This window comes from Convolutriloba macropyga, chromosome 10, assembly GCF_964194025.1.
Source record: "Convolutriloba macropyga chromosome 10, txConMacr16.3, whole genome shotgun sequence".
In the NCBI taxonomy this organism is placed as follows: Eukaryota; Metazoa; Xenacoelomorpha; order Acoela; family Convolutidae; genus Convolutriloba; species Convolutriloba macropyga.
The window spans coordinates 2,465,224-2,482,453 of record NC_134477.1 but is presented as its reverse complement, the minus strand read 5'-3'; the positions used below and the strand labels follow the sequence as shown (position 1 = coordinate 2,482,453).

Below are 17,230 nucleotides of genomic sequence, written 5' to 3'. Positions count from 1 at the left end.
CCCTTATTATACTCCACCGGAAAATTTTTTGGCTGCTGCTAAGACGCAGGCGTTGTACCAGGCGCACCTACGGGTGCAAATGAATCAAACAGGCCAACAAGGCACGGTGGTTCCAAGCATAACTAACCAAGATACCGCAGATAGTCACCCGCCATCTGTACACGCACCAGGCGCTTCTTCACCCCCATCAAGAGCCCATTCGACCACAGATAAATCAAAATAATTCGTCCAAGTTTTTTCCGCACGCTTAACTTCAAATTTCAGAAACCAGGGGACCTGAAACATCAAGTCTGCCCGAGAAAAGTTCGGCCCAGCGCATATGCTCCCGACAACAAATTAATTTTGTTCCCCGAGCACCGAACACCACTCTTCCTCCTTTTCCGACAACAAATCATCCAGCCCCCGCAATAAACGTTCGCTTGCACCCAAGCGCCTCACCAAGTCCAAACACTCAACAGCACAACTCCGAACCCGCTCATCCTAATGACCTTCCCATTCCGAAACCAGTCTTCGCATCTAACCTCACTGCTCCCATCCCACACGCCCCTTTGATTAATCAGGCTCTCGTCAACAACACTTTTCAGAATAATAATAACTGAAAACACAAATTCGTACGTTCCGTTGCTCCTCCTGTCCCAAATATGCACAATAGTGATAAAATATTTAACTATTCTGCAAACATATCCAGCCTCGTTGGGGTTTTCAAGTCTCTATCGTATGATGCTGACTTGAAGAGCGCTTCCCTACTTAACGAAGTGGAACAGAAGATACCACCAAACATGAAAAAATCATGGTCCTTCTTTACAGTTAAAAAGCACTGGGTTAAGCCTACCCTCCTTGACTTTAACAATTGGCTTAAAGAAAAGGCTGAGGCTCATGATATTATGAAACAAAGCGCAACCAAGTCAAGGCCTGAAGATAACAGCACTTCAGTAACCGAGACCAAAACAGCCTCAAAAGTGTTTGCATCAAATTCACAATAAAGGGAAACAAAGAAGCAAATGCCATCTTCTTCCACAAACACTTACTGTCGCTGCATTGTATGCAAAGGCAACCACCGGCTATATGAGTGTCGAGTTTTCAAGGAAAAGACTCCAACCCAGTGAGCTAATTTCGTGGCGGATAACAAAATTTGTTTTTTGTGCTTACGGGACAAGTACACATTCCGCCAGTGCCCTCAACCAAGAAAGTGCCGAGCAGAAGGGTGTAATAGTTCGCATAACACTATTGCATGGAGCAGATAGGGTTTTCCCAACAAAACAGTCAACAAATCCCAATACCATTCAACCTTCTGGCAACACAGGTCAAAGTAAAGCAACTACTAGTCAACAGCTTTCTAATAAGTCCAGAACGATGTCATCAGTTACTGACGTTAAGGGGCTCCTTCAGGGGACTGAATTGCAGTTTTTCAATTTCTCCGGTTTAGATACCAAGGCTTTCGTTTTGTGTGATACCGCCTGCAGTAACTCTTGTGGCCGGTAGTCTCGCAGATGGACTCGGCTTGCACGGTAAAGCACTAAAGCTAACTGTCAAGGGTATTAATACCGAAGAAGTAGTTGACACTAGGATTGTTGAAGTTACTGTGAAACCAAGAGAACATCAGGATTTCGAACCATTTACCGTCAACTCTTTCGTTAAAGAGAGTCTGCACGTCGGCTCAGATATAAACAACGTACAGGCCCTGCAGGAGACTTACCCACACATGCCGTCCTTGATCCTGTAACATATTCCTATGTAGACATAGAGATGATACTCGGACAAGATGTCTATCATGCCATCCGCACGTTAGAATACTTTTCTGCCAATGAGAAGCGTTCACCCGTTGCCGTATGTTTACGCATAGGTTGGGTTTTAAGCGGTCAGTTACCATCAAGTTCTCGTTTAACCTCAACGTGCTTTAAAGTGAATATCGAACATGACTAAGAGTTAGCAAGTCAAGTAAAGTCATGGTACGACTTTGATTCATTCGGGGCAAACAAGCAGGTCGACTCAAGATCTGCAGCAGACGCAAGGGCTCACAAAATTCTTGAGAGTACCACCATACACAATGGCGTGCGATACGATATCGGAATGCTGATAACACCAAGCTTTCGAATAATTACTTCTCCTCCCTTGTGCAACTAAAATATCTGGAAAAACGATTGACCAAGGTTGAAGACCTTAGAGAGAAGTATTCTAGTACCATTAAGGAAGATCTAAATATAGGGTATGTAATTGAGGTTCCGGACGCGCACAAAGTTAGAGCCGGTCCGATAAAGAGTGGTACCTATCCCACCATCCGATTTTAAACCCGAACAAACCTAAAAGGCAGCAAAATTTCATGGTGCCTCACTGAATAAATCTTTGCTAACTGGCCCTGATCTGCTCCAAAACCTTATTTACGTACTTCTTGGCCTCCGATAACATCCATATGCCGTCTCTGCCGACATCGAGGGAACGTTTCTACAGGTTGGTGTAATACCATCAGATCAACCATCACTTCGCTTTCTGTGCCGGGAGGACCCCACAACTAACGTTGTAGTGTATCAATATACGCGTCATACATTCGGGGCTAAAAACTTACCCACATGCGCCATCTATGCATTAAAACACTATGCGAGTGACGATGCCAAATTTACCTCGAAGCTGCAAATGCTGTCCATGAAAACTTCTACATGGAAAATTACCTTGATCAGTGAAGTCGCCCGAGAAAGCCATCAATAGATCGAAGGAATTGGTACATCTTCTCCATCTCGGTGGGTTAAAACTTACAAAGTTTGTAAGCAATGTGCCAAATCTAGCTGATCGAATTGATGGTTCTCCTCAATCTACTAAGCCCAAGGTTATTGTTTCATGCCAAGAGCATTGATTGCATGTGGTTGGGCTTTTAGTTGTGAGTAGGGGTACAAGCTGCGCTATCACCAAGTCCCTCACGCAAGGCTTGGTCCTAAGTCTGGTCTCGAAAGTCTTTGACCCCATTGGTCTTGTCGCACCCTTTACCGTTGGTGCGTGACTGCTCTTAAAAGACATCTGGCGTGCCACAAGACAACAATGGGATAACGAGCTCCCGCAAGACATGGTTCAAAGATTTTTTGGTCTGGAGTGCAGACTTACCAAAGCTTGAAAATATCAAAATTCCTCGAAGTTACTTTAGTGGACTCTTTTATAATATAGAGTTGCATATGTTCGGTGACAGTTCCCAGGATATCTTCATTGCAGTTGCATTTTTGCGAGCCCGAGTAAAAACTCCCATGGGTGAAGTAAAAACAGAGCTTCCGTTTTTTGGGGAAAGCGCGCATGGCGCCAATGAAAATAACGACTGTCCCAGAACTCGAATTACAAGCAGCTCTACTTGCCGCTCGACTGAAGAACGAAATTGTTCGGGGACTTACTGTAACTGTTAACCAAGTATTCTTGTGAACAGACAGCACGACCGTCCTCCAGTGGATTAAATCTAATGAAAAGCAACCAATCTTTGTTGCAAACCGTGTTTGCAAAATTTTGGAGTTTACCAGCATTGACCAATGGAACCACGTTGACACTAAGGATAATCCAGCTCACGCTAGCACGCGTTGAAAGTCCGTTAAAAATTTGCAACTAAGCAGCTGGGTCAAAGGTCCACATTTCTTATCTAATTCAAGTTTCCCTTTCTTACCGAACAAAGACGTCATTAATAACATCATGCTTGGCGTCAACCAAGCAGTCACAATGGAAGACACTGTATCTCTGACTACATCTGTCGAAAAACAGATAACTCGCGTTCCATAAAAAATTTCCGGTTGATGAGTTTATATCTTATCAAAAGTAATTGCGCATTGCGGCATACGTTCTCCGGCTTTTGCCGAAACATGCCGGCTACCGTAACCTCAATGGTAGCTTTACCGACCCTACTGAGCTTGACGAAGCCGAGCGTCATCTACAGTACTTGGTGCAAGACGAGTCTTTTGAAACCGAAAGAAAAGACCTTCTTGACAAGAAATCTGTTAAACGGAGCAGCCGAATTGCTCCACATTCACCGTTTATTAGTCCAAATGGGCTAATCCGTTCCTCGAGCTGTATCAAGGGGTTAATGGAAGTTGGGTTTAACGTAAAGTACCTAATCTTCTCAGATGCACGTCATCCGTTTGTAAAACTGTTCCTTGAACACACGCACAAAAAGCATTACCACCAAAGCCTTGAATACCTAAGATCAATTGTGCAGAAACACCATAAAGTACTGAAACTAAGATCATCTTTGCGTTCCATCAAAGCACACTGCTTGAGATGCCGAGATTTCCAAGCTGTAACTATGCAAACAGTCATGTCTGATATACCTAAGGAGAGACTGGCTTACCAGTCTCCTCCCTTCACAAACAACGGCGTTGACTACTTTGGGCCATTCTATGTTACTGTACGCCGTACTACTATGTTACTGTACGCCGTACTACGCCGTACTACTGAGAATACTAAGGATAATCCAGCTCACGCTAGCACGCGTTGAAAGTCCGTTAAAAATTTGCAACTAAGCAGCTGGGTCAAAGGTCCACATTTCTTATCTAATTCAAGTTTTCCTTTCTTACCGAACAAAGACGTCATTAATAACATCATGCTTGGCGTCAACCAAGCAGTCACAATGGAAGACACTGTATCTCTGACTACATCTGTCGAAAAACAGATAACTCGCGTTCCATCAAAACTTCCGCTTGATGAGTTTATATCTTATCAAAAGTAATTGCGCATTGCCGCATACGTTCTCCGGCTTTTGCCAAATCATGCCGGCTACCGTAACCTCAATGGTAGCTTTACCGACCCTACTGAGCTTGACGAAGCCGAGCGTCATCTACAGTACTTGGTGCAAGACGAGTCTTTTGAAGCCGAAAGAAAAGACCTTCTTGACAATAAATCTGTTAAACGGAGCAGCCGAATTGCTCCACATTCACCGTTTATTAGTCCAAATGGGCTAATCCGTTCCTCGAGCCGTATCAAGGGGTTAATGGAAGTTGGGTTTAACGTAAAGTACCTAATCTTCTCAGATGAACGTCATCCGTTTGTAAAACTGTTCCTTGAACACACGCACAAAAAGCATTACCGCCAAGGCGTTGAATACCTAAGATCAATTGTGCAGAAACACCATAAAGTACTGAAACTAAGATCATCTTTGCGTTCCATCAAAGCACACTGCTTGAGATGCCGAGAATTCCAAGCTGTAACTATGCAAACAATCATGTCTGATATACCTAAGGAGAGACTGGCTTACCAGTCTCCTCCCTTCACAAACAACGGCGTTGACTACTTTGGGCCATTCTATGTTACTGTACGCCGTACTACTGAGAAAAGGTGGGGCTTCCTCTTCAACTGTCTCACTACTCGCGCTGTCCAAGTCGAGATAGTTACATCCATGGACACCAGTTCTTGTGCTATGGGAATTGAACGGTTTGTGTCACGTAGGGGTACACCTGCCATGATTTGGTCGGACAATGGCACTAACTTTATTGGAGCGGAGAAAGAACTCCGAGAAAGTATTGAAAAGTGGAACGTTGTCAATATTGCAGCTGAGCTCGCCCACAAAGATATAAAGTGGAGGTTCAATCCACCCAGCGAACCACATCAGTGTGGTATCTGGGAGAGGTTGGTACGCAGCTTCAAGCGCGTGTTGTATACTATTCTTGGCACGCGTGGCCTCACGGATGAGGTACTGCATACTACCTTTTGTCTCGTGGAGAATGCTCTCAATTCGCTTTCTTTAACACCCGTAAGCGCTGATCCGTGCAATTTGAACGCTTTAACGCCGAACCAATTTCTTTTATGAGAATACTCTACCGGTATTCCGTCTGTTGTCGGCAATAACGAGTTTGACCAACGTAAACGTTACGCCCGCGTGCAGTCGTACGCTAATTCGATCTGGTCCCGTTGGATCAGAGAGTACGTACCGACGATGAACCGACGCTCTAAGTAGCAGACGCTTGCCGAGCAACACCTTAAGACCGGTGACTTGGATTGGATAGTTGAGGAAACCAACCCTGGGAGTTACTACCCAACCACTCGGATTGTGGAACTCGGATACGGCTCCGATAGCGTCGCGCGTACCGCCCTTTTACGTACGTCGACCGGTTCACTCGCCGGCCGCTTGTAAAAATTGTACCAGTTTTCCCAACATCTTCTTCCGGCTCGGAGGATGTTACGTAGTAAATGAATGAATTTTAGCCAATCACAATCGAGTATTATTTTCAATCGTTAAAATAAGAATTAAATACATTCTAATATGCATAGAAAGTTCCGAAAAAGTTCATTTAACCTAAATTCAAGTAAATATAACCACAATCTGTATCGATTAAGCTGGTTTTGGGCTTAATGTTTTTAGGTTTTCTAGACAATTGTTGACTGAATATGAACTGATTTTGACGTCAATAACATCAGACAAAAAACCAGTTAAAGAGCATCAAAAAAAACCTTGCCGTCTAAATCTCGCTTGTCACTCTGAACTTGATAATGCTTATACGTGGTCGATAGTACGTTGCTTACTCGTTGTTGCTTTATATACTGAACGAATTGAATCTTCGACAGAGTGTTGTTTTGCACCTTTAATAAAGACTCATCCAAACTTAGACTCCTTTTACTTCAGTTTCTTTGGAGCCGTAACTTTGATACCTAACCGGCAAATCTGGGAAACCACCAACAAATTTTCTGTTGATGAAACCAATTTTCAAAGTATTTGGACAATAGGAAATGTTCGACCAAATTGCGGTATGTTTCCTGTGAAATTCACCTTAAAAAATGAAAAAAATTGAAATCTGAGCAAATTTGAGAAAAATTATGATAGCAATCTAATAATTGACAACTAGAGATAATTATGTCGGAAACTAAACTATTGCGATTGAGTGTTTTCATCAATACCCGAACTTGTTCAAGAGCTCTGCTTGGTCATTTTTTACGGCGATAATAACCGCGTTGTAGTATTCGTCATCATTCTTACTTTATTGGACTGCTTTTTTCCGCTGCTTTCTTTTTTTCTCCGATCTTATTATTGTTCACATAGCAACCGTTGTCAACAAATCGTACGCAGATGCGCTGGTTGATATCGCAACTTGAGTTGGTTAATGAACATTTACTGTGATCATCAATTTTCAACAGTGGGGTCACAATACGGGGGATGAGAAAATCATATAGTTTAAAGACAACTTATAAAGTTATAATTGCTGAAGGATTTTCATCGATAGTTTTCGTAGTTTAATCTGAATTTTAGGTCGATCCCGAATAATTTGAGTTATTTTAGATTTCAGTTTTAGTGCCTCTTTGTAACATTCTGACCTTAAACACTCGTTTATTGAACATTGTATCAAAAATCAATTTTGACTGTTGTTATGAAACAATGTTTAAATCATGATTGGTATTATTTGATCACACACAAGGAGAGTAATTGTTGTTTTCAGAGAAAAAACAAACAACCGAGAACTCCGAAATTTGAGGAATGATCACAAAGATTGATTTAAAGGAACCAACATTACTTCTCCAACATTTTTTCACAAATTCAACTTTTTCGAAAATATAAATAATCTTAATTTTTAGAATACTAATTCACTGCACATAATTTGAGTAGATTATGTATACACAATTTTATGCAACAGTGGTTGTTATAGGTCAGAAAAGTAATATAATAAATAATTTTTGTTAAGATGATCTCAAAATGATTTTAAATTAAGTTCGGTTGCTGTTTTTTGTATCGGGTATTATTTACGTCGGTCCTTGTTGTTGTTGTTGTCGTCATTGTCGTTGTCGTTGTTTATTGTTTGGATGTTTGGAGCTGGTTGTTTTCGTTTTGAAGTCGTGGCTGGGTGAGAAAGATGATTTGATCGGGTGAATAGCGAACAAAGAGTAGAAATTTATTTCTAGAGAGAGAGAAAATCACAAACTAGACTGAATAAAAATAATGCGGTCCAATCATAATCCTTTTAGTGAGGCTGGAATTCCTGAAACAAAAGTTTTCCTGTCATTTAAAAAAAAACATTTGTGTCTTTTTTTATAGAATCATAATATCTTACAAGACCTTAGAATGTTCATTATAATATCTTATAAGATAACGCATTATAGTTCTAGTTTTAGACTCTTATACTATTATTAGATCTTATAATGATCTTATAATAATCTTGTAAGATCTCGTGTTACTTTGGCAAGATCTTTTAAGAATGATTCGAGAAATATATTTGTCTTATAAGATGCACTACAAGAATGCAAGCTATTAATTTGGCAAAAGTCTTACAAAATTAATGCAAAAATTTGAGACAAATGGGACTCAATAAATCATTGCGTTAACAAAACATCATAAAAAACTATCTTTTTCTTTTTCGATCGAAGATATTAATCTTAATGATTTTATTGTATAGGTCGATATTGGAAAAAAACACACCCTATGCATTTATGTTAAGGGTATCCTATCGAAAATATCTCACCAAATATCCCAGTCGGTTGTAAATATTCTCCATGTCTCTGTCAAATCTTTTCACACCCTTCTTTTCCTCCCCGGACTCACTCCCCTCACTCCCCAGCCAGAAGTTCTCCCCCGCAATGCCCTCATTATCCTGGTCCAGGTCTTGCTTCTTAGCTTTGATTTCTTCCAGAGCTCGTTTGCGGAAGGGATACGCTCTTTGCCTCATTTCTTCTTCCTCTTCCTTCTCTTCGTCTTCGAGTGCGTCGGGGTGTTCCGCAAGGTATTCTCGAATCTGATTGGCAGAGGGGTAATTACGGTAAAACTGTGATGGTTCGAATTCATCTTCATCATTTTCGTCGTCTTCTTCTTCTTCGTCTTCTTCTTCTTCGTCTTCATTTTCGTCTTCGTCGTGTTCATCTAATTCATCTTCATCGTCTTCCTCATCAGCTTCTTTTTCGTCTTCTTCTTCTTCTTCGTCTTCTTCATCGTCTTCGTCCCTTTTGACCTCGTCTTCACTTTCTCCTCCTTTCTCTTCGTCATCATCTTCGTCGTCATTGTAACCCTCAAGTTCTTCCTCATCGTCGAACAACAGATCAATTCCAAACTTCTCTCGGAAGACCTCCCGGATCTCATTATCAGTCCACCCATCATCCCGAAGCGCTTCTGCAATTTCCTCCATCTGTTCCAATTCCGCCATCAGTTCGGCGGATTCTTCTTCGTCGCGACTTAGTTCGGATTCCACCATTTCTTCTTCGTCCGCAAGTTCATCCTCCTCGGATTTTTCCGCTTCGTCCATTTCATCTTGGAGGTTCTCGAATTCGCTTTCGAGATCGTCATCAATATCATTGGATCTCTTTAGCTCCTCGTCAACTTCATCTTCCGGCGATTCTTCTTCCTCCTCATCCTCATTTTCCTCTTCTGGGAAGGAATCTTGATATCTGAATCCTCTCAAGGAGTTGCCGGATCGGCTTCGTTTCACTTCGTTGTACATCATCTGGTTCGATTCTGGCTCAGGTTGTGAAGCATAACCTTGAGAACTGGCTTCAAAAACGGCCTCGGACTCAAGTTGTTCCAGAATGTCCAGAATCTCATTGTCTGTATAATGCAGAGAGTGCAACTTGTAAACAAAGTCGTCAAGAAGTTGCAATTCCTCGAGTTCTTCCAAGTACTCCTCGTACAATTCTGGATAGTCGCGAAGTCTCTCCAGTTCTGTCAAGTCGTCCTCACTCACTGGGATCTCCTCCTCTGGTTCCTCGTCAAGGTCAGAGTTTTCAGGGTTCCCAAGAGCAACATCGTCGCCTGGAGTTTCGAAGTTCTCAGAGCGTCTTTCGGCTTCCTTCAAACAGAATTATTTATTAATTTAATTTTTCCTCATTTTAATTTTTCCTCATTGGTGTTATGAAGCGTGAAATCTACTTTACAAAACGGAGTATTTTACGTCTCTGCCCCCCCCCCCCCCACACACACACACACACACACACATTCCATATTTTTGTATAATGATTTTTTTACTATATAATGAAAAGTGCTCGGGAACTGGGGTTCATGTGATTTTAAAAAGGACAAAAACTGGTTAACTTAATCAGTCATCTACCAAACATTTAAGTTTCAAGTTGGTCATCATGTTAGATACAAAAGTCCATCTGACTAATTTTGCAGAACCAAAGAGGGAGAGAGTGCCTAATTTTTATCGATTAGAAACTTAAATTAAACAATTAGACAAGAGTTCAAAATAAATGCATTCAATAGTTTTTGTTCAATTATCAAAAGCTAAAAACTCACAAGCTTTAATTAATGAGTTCACAGAATCAAGATACCTGGAATAACATTTTTTCCTTTTGGATATTTTTTTTTGAGACACGTCTTAAGCAAATCATATTTTCAAAATTTTTATCCTAGAATTAACTTTGAGAAGGCTGAAAATTTTAAGCCTGAAAACAAGACTGTCAATTAGTATGCGATTGATAAACCAGTCCCCGGCAACAGGAAAAAAGTCGATCATAAAAGTATATAATTTATTACCCAAAAAATAGAAAATTTTTTATGGGCGTAAAACGCCCATTTGAATAAGCTCTCCAAACCTCAGGTAGACCAAATCAAAATATTTTTCTTAGCTTACGTCGGGAGAGAGACAACTTGATTTCTATGCTTTCAAATTACGTCTTTTATTTTCAAATCGATCAATAAATTATAGGCATCCTCGTTAAAACTTGTATCGAATTCCCCATTTTGTGTGTCTTGTTCTCAGATCATTAGCTGGCCCTGGTATTTGTCAATAATGAATTTGCGGATCTTTTCCGTTTGTGCCCCCCCCCCCAAGTCACCACAGAGCACGTGCCATTACTTAATAAATCATTATGTAAAAATATGACACGTGCGTCTGGGGATGCAAATAATATGCGCCCACTAAGCTGGGGGGGCACAAACGGAAAAGATCCGAATTTGCTGTTAAAACACTCAGGTGCGCATTTTAAAATGCCTAAATACCTATGCACAGTTAGAAGTTTAAATACCAGAAATTCTCAAATAATTAGCCAGAAGTTGACTTCCGTTGACTTTCGTAATTTCAAAGCGTGGACGTTTCTAAGCAAAGTTACTTGACTCCCACAAGTCGCTTCGAATTTCTGGCCGAACATCTCGATCTGCTTCGCAGTTCTCGACACCCTTGGTCTGCTTGACACATTCAACGCATTTATATCAATTAAGAGCCCCAATTTCATTTAGAAAAAAAAACTGGTTTTCCGCTTCTTAGAGACCACTGAACATAAAATTGCCATTAAAAAGTTCCTTTCTTTTGCTTTTTCTCAATCATTGTTCTTAGTATTCCAACGTTGCCTAGCAAACACGGTCGCATTAATATTGTTCATAAATTGTTTTCTTCAAATTATCTCCCTTGGTTGTTATTACGAGGAAAATATTATGGTATATTGATACGATGTTAACCTTACGGGAATTTGTGAAATACAATAGTTACCTCATGAATAATTTTAGGAAACGGTAAGATGAGAATTTTTAGGTGGGCGTCATAACATTTTTACGTGGGCGTTATAAGAGCGCAATTCTAATGCATATCCGTTTCAAAAGGAAATTGACCATGACTAATAGACCCAATAGATTCATTGGAAATGTTTCCTCGCCTCCCCTTGGGTGAATTTTTCTGTCTCTAACTGATATTTTCCACCTTTTTAAAGGTATAGATTTCTTGCACCTGTTAATTGCATCTCTAACAAGGCTATACTAACTACCAGTTAGGGTTTCATTTTTTACCCTTTTAATTTTTATGTTGTATTTTACTTTTTTAATAAAAAAATGGAGTTTCACGCTTTTGCGTTGCGTAAGGTTTAGAAGAAAAAAAGAACTAAGACCTTACAAAGTGTTTAACTAACAACACTACCATTCTTACCACATTTTTAAATGCGATTTAACTGAACGTGGAACCCCTAATTTCGATTTGAAATTTTTTACAAATATTTAGAATCCAATTTTTTTCACTTGTAGACTTTAACCAGCTGGTACAAATGTAATTTACTAGTTGAAAACAGAACAAAACAGCCTCATATTTTTGCTGCTATGCTCAATAGTTTAACCTGAACCAGAATAATTTCAAGAGTGCTATGCTGATTAATTATGCATGCAACTGCGATGCAAATATGATCACAAAGTACATCCAACACCCCCACAAATATTGTCCCCCTCCCATCTTTCCCCATTTTCGGGCTCAAAAGGTAGAACTTTTTACCATATATCTTTCTAGATATTTGGGTCAATATTTTGCAACCTGATTATAGACATCAATTATTTATATCGATAGCAAAGGTTTTTGATCTTAGTAGCATTTTTACTTGTAGAATAATACAACATTTCTGGTAATAATATGAGGTCATATATGATTCCAAGTATTCGTACCATGAGCATACAAAAATATATGAAGGAACTGTAGGATTGGTGACCGCGCCGCAAGTGCAAACGGCAGACGTACCAAAATATAGAAATTTAATTGCTGGCCAGTCACAATTGACAAATGGGAACATTGTTTTCTGATTGGCTGAGTGCTCAACAAATTCTCCGTGTTTTAAAATAGGATATGAATGTTAACGCAAAATTGCACATAAATCTTGATATGCCGAAAAAGATACATTAAATTTTTTTGGGAAAACCTGATATGGTCTCACGTTTGGTTGTGATAGATTCATATCAAGTTCCACGGGTCTCTAAGGCATGGCCATGGCCCGCTCATTGGCTGAAATTGGCGTTATTAGAGAGCTGGCATAAAATTACCGCATCTGGCCCTGCCTTGCGAGCCATGAATCTATCACAACCGAACAAAATATCACGACTGAATATGTCATGCGCTGTACGATATGTGAGCGCTTAAATCTGATTGGCTAAAACGCCATTTGAATATTTTAATTTTCGATCTATTGTCCGAATTTTAGGTTCCGATCTGTTGTCCTTCGATCTATTGTCTAGCATCTGTAAGACTTGAATAAATTTTGAGCATTATGTACTATATGACAGAGACTGAAGATAAAAACGGAAGATAACTTTCGGAAAGAACCGGATACTTTCCTATTAAAACAGTTATTCGTCATAGACGAAATTGTTATCATTTCAACTATTGCATCAAAATCAATTTTAGCAACATTTCTTGCTTTATCAATAATTTCAACTGAATATCACAGGACAAGTTTTTTTAAAGTTTAAAAGTAAGGCGTGTCTCTGATGGTTGTTTGGTAAGTTTCTAACAAAAAGGCAATAAGCTAAATGTTTAAAGTTGAAACAAAATGTATTAAAATTACTCAAGGAACAGAACTCGTCGGAGACTTTTATTTTTCATTTTCTCACCCTACGTCATTAACAAAAACAAACAAATGACAAACCCTCAATATTCCAGTTCGACTATGATACTTGTTTAATAAACAACAATATCAAATCAAATGCTCGGAAAAAGTGTGCCATGAACATTAAGAATATATTTAAGAAATGTACTTTGATCAGCATTAACTTGACGTTGAAGAGACGGAGGTACTATATTTCACGAAACAAACAAACAAAGCAACAGACATCCGGTTAGGGACTGAAAAAATCAAAGTGAAAGCAAGTTCAAAATAACAAGCTTTATAAATGGAAAGCAACTTGAATTTGAGCACACAAGTGAGTATCTTAATCAGAAAATTAATAAAAATATTTGACTACTTAAATAAATTGGAAACTCAACAGAGCCTACGAACAATGCTATTCAATTGTCTTGTTCTCACTAATAAAGTTGCCTTCTTTTTGGCCATCTGTTTTACCCAAATAGCAGTAAAAATAACTCAGCAATCAAATAGATTAGAAATAAATGTTTGCATCTTGAGAAAAACGAATAGTTCAAGCCGAAAAAAATTTGAATCTTACGAAAAAATTTTTTACATTCCAACTATATTTAAGAACGATTCCTACACAATTTAAATTTTAAAAAAATGATGAAGAGCAGGAAAATTCTGATATAATTTAAATACAAAGAGGCATAGTGGACTGGACAACAGTTTTGTACAAGTAACTCTCGACAATCGAGATAATCGAGATGTCTGCAAACACATTTTAATATTCAGGTAAAAAAAATAGAAAAAAAAGTAAAATATCAATTTCAAAAAACTAAATAAAATTTCATTGGCAAAACACGAAATAAAAGTTTGATTCTGAACATTTGACGAAATTTACTATTGGAATAAAGAAATTATTTTCAAACATGTCTTGACGGGAAATAATGTTAGTACAATGGTGGGACTGAAACTGGCAATCAGTCCTCCACCCCCCCCCCCCCTCCCACCCCTCTCGGTCAATCGCCCCATCTTAATAAATGTATAATTTTTCACTCCCCGCATAAACAAATACTGAAGAGAGCTTTTACGCCTACACGCTATAGTGTACGTGTAGCAAAATGCTACGTTAAAAAAATCGGAATAATTTGATATAAGGGCCAAAAAGGGCACTGGGGGACAAATTAGATTCATAACTTGCTTATCGGAAATGTCTTTATCATTTAGACTGATAAACTGGCACGAAATTTGAAAGAGAGCATGAAAAATCGATAGCGAGTTTAAAAATCCGACGTCAAAATCTTTTGATTTTCCTCTTTCTTCCTTCCAAAAATTTCCAATAGATTCCTCCGTTCCGTCAAATTGACATTCTAGCCCCGGGGGGATAAGGAGGAAGATATTACAGGGAAAGGAAGAGAGGGTTGATTGGGAAAGAATGGGAAAGAACACCTGGTCTCTTAAATCTAATCAGTGCCAATCAATTCGGTCTGAACGGCCATTTATTTGATTTCTAAAACTACCCCAGCCCAAAGACACCCCAGCGCCGTTCCTCAATAAAAGTGGAGGAATTTATTTAGTAAACAAATTTATTCAATTCACAACATTTTTCAGTTATTAAATATTGTCTGATCAATGTATTAGTATATTAAGTATATATGTATTAGTATTAGAATAAAAAGCATTCTTCATTTTATTGACTTTTTTGCTCTCTAATAGACAACAAGACGTAAATAAACTAGAATTCGTGGAAGATAATTGTTTTAACCAGATCTGAAGAAAAAGAATTTGTGTCAAAATTAAATGTTCATAACTTTAGAAAACTTCATTGAAATGAAAACCGTTGAAAAAATTCATGATGACCACAAAAACAGATGAAAGTAAACTTCAGTTCTTTTTCATTTTGACTAGCACAAGCTTGGGGATATGTTAGCAAAAATTTGTATGATCGACGTACTAAAATTGCTACTTTTACTGAAAACTAAGTACCACTCGTTCGAAAAAAAAAATTAAGCATAAATGTATTCAAAACTCAGCCATGTTTTTCAGCTACGCAGGGATGGTTCACCATCTTTTAATAAATGATGGCTTCAAAGCGTCAAAACCCAAAACGAGAGATTTTGAATTAAATATTTTTCTATGAAGAAACATAAAAAATTATAAAAGAAGTTTTTAACTACAAAAAAAAGAATGGAAATCACTGAAGCCGCTCAAAAATTTTTAAAATGAGACTGGTTGTATAAAAAATCTGAAAAAGTTTTAATGTGAAAACCTTTCTAATTTAGTTTATGTTTTCACAACGCTAAGTAATTTTTTTTGCATTATAACCGAATAACAATCGGATCAAAAACGGAACTCCATGAAAAATGACTTAGCCTTGAACAGCACTACGATAAGTTTATTTTGTGGCCCCATGTCTACAAAAAAGGTAACAAAAACTGAGAAACAATTAGACATCTTGAAAAATTTAGATTATCCGCAAGGTGCCCCTGAAATCTTGTGCATTTTTTTTGTTGGTTCTCCGAAAAAGGTACACTTCTTAAGATGTAACGTTCAATCCAAAAAAAAATTCTGACGTTCTCGATGCGTTTGATTCACTACAGAGGACAATTTTGAAAAAATAACGGGAATCAATTTTACCAAAGACAATCGGAAAAATTATACAAAAAATTAGTGTTGATGGCACGTGAGCAATAGATTGAACAAATGCCGCTTTGTAGGATCAGCCGCTCAATTAGAATTTCTAGTTGAGCTTATCACAGGGGACATTCAACCAAATAAAACATTTGCCGAAGTGTCTGCAGATCTACAAGATTTGGCAATCTCGCAACCAACACAGCAAAAAATACGAGAACAACTTGATAGTAACAAGTTCGAATGCCAGAGCTGGGATCAAGACAAACCACACTCTCAAACCACACAGGATGCTGTTTAACAGCAGTACCAGCATTCGGCCTACATCTTCTGCGAACGTTTTTCGGGATGAAATGCAATGTCGACTACGCTGCCCAATACAAGAAAAAGAATTATAATGCCTGTATTGGAATTCTGATACGTTATATGTCGTAGGAGATCACGCCGTTTGTTGTCATTTCTACTCTGACATGATATCTTGTCATGATCGAATTAGGGACAAAATCTTACCGGACGGTATCCCAGCTAACTTCTGTCCAGTATCAGAACTAGCAGTTCTCTTACCAAAAAACCAATTCTAGTCCAGTAGACACTATATAACCTAGTTTCAATACAGTTTATTTCTTTTTGTATCAGTGTAGCAAAGCTGTCTGCTTGAAGAAGCGGTCAGAAAGATTAGAAGCTCGCAATAAGTGGTCTAGAATGCACAAATTGGATTTGTTTATGAAAATAGATTTAAAAATGCGTCTATTTCACTCCAATAGCTTTAGAAACATTCGGGAGTCTCTTCGAGAATATTAGAAAAACTTTAAAAGTATAACTGACTTCACATAGAACAAAAATTTCCAACCACGGGGCTGTCAGTAGCTTCTAATCGTCTTGCTCTCGTTATTTAAATTTTATGTGCAAGGCGGGTCTTAGCTACGAAGGTTATCGCCCGTTAATGTAAATTGTTGAAATGATTGAGATATACAAATTGACATTTCCGGAATTTCCACTTACGCTTTCCAATTAATAGGGAGTTTTTTTTAATTATAAATTGTTAGCTGGTGAGATGGGACAATTTTTTAGAGAACTTTCCCTGTTCGTTTTGCCTCCACCAATGACTGGAGAGATTAAACGAATGGAACCCCAAGCCGGATCCGAATGGTTATCTTGCAAGATTTTGCCAGAATCTGGCAGAATCTTGCAAGACGATACATCGTCTTGCAAGAATTTCTGCCAGAATCTTGCAAGATCTTGCAAGATAACCATTTTTTGCAAGAATCTTGCAAGATAACCGTTCGTTTTGCAAGAATCTTCCAAGATAGCCGTTCGCAAAAAAACTTTCTTACACTTGAAAAGACCTTGCACTTGGAAAGAAAACGCTAAAACGGTTGCAATTAAACGAAATAAAGCTGTTTATGATGCAAAG

General features: G+C 38.6%; 1 protein-coding gene across 1 annotated transcript in view; it reads right to left on the bottom strand.

The window, feature by feature from the left end:
• Positions 1-7,289: 7,289 nt before the first annotated feature.
• Positions 7,290-17,230, bottom strand: part of LOC142348523 (uncharacterized) — a 44,071-nt gene continuing 34,130 nt past the window's right edge. The window contains exons 4-5 of the mRNA XM_075399897.1: positions 8,406-9,719; positions 7,290-7,925 (exon numbers count right to left, since the gene is read on the bottom strand). Coding sequence (XP_075256012.1) covers positions 7,908-7,925; positions 8,406-9,719 — 1,332 coding nt within the window. The 3' untranslated portion in view covers positions 7,290-7,907. The remainder of the gene's footprint in view (positions 7,926-8,405; positions 9,720-17,230) is intronic.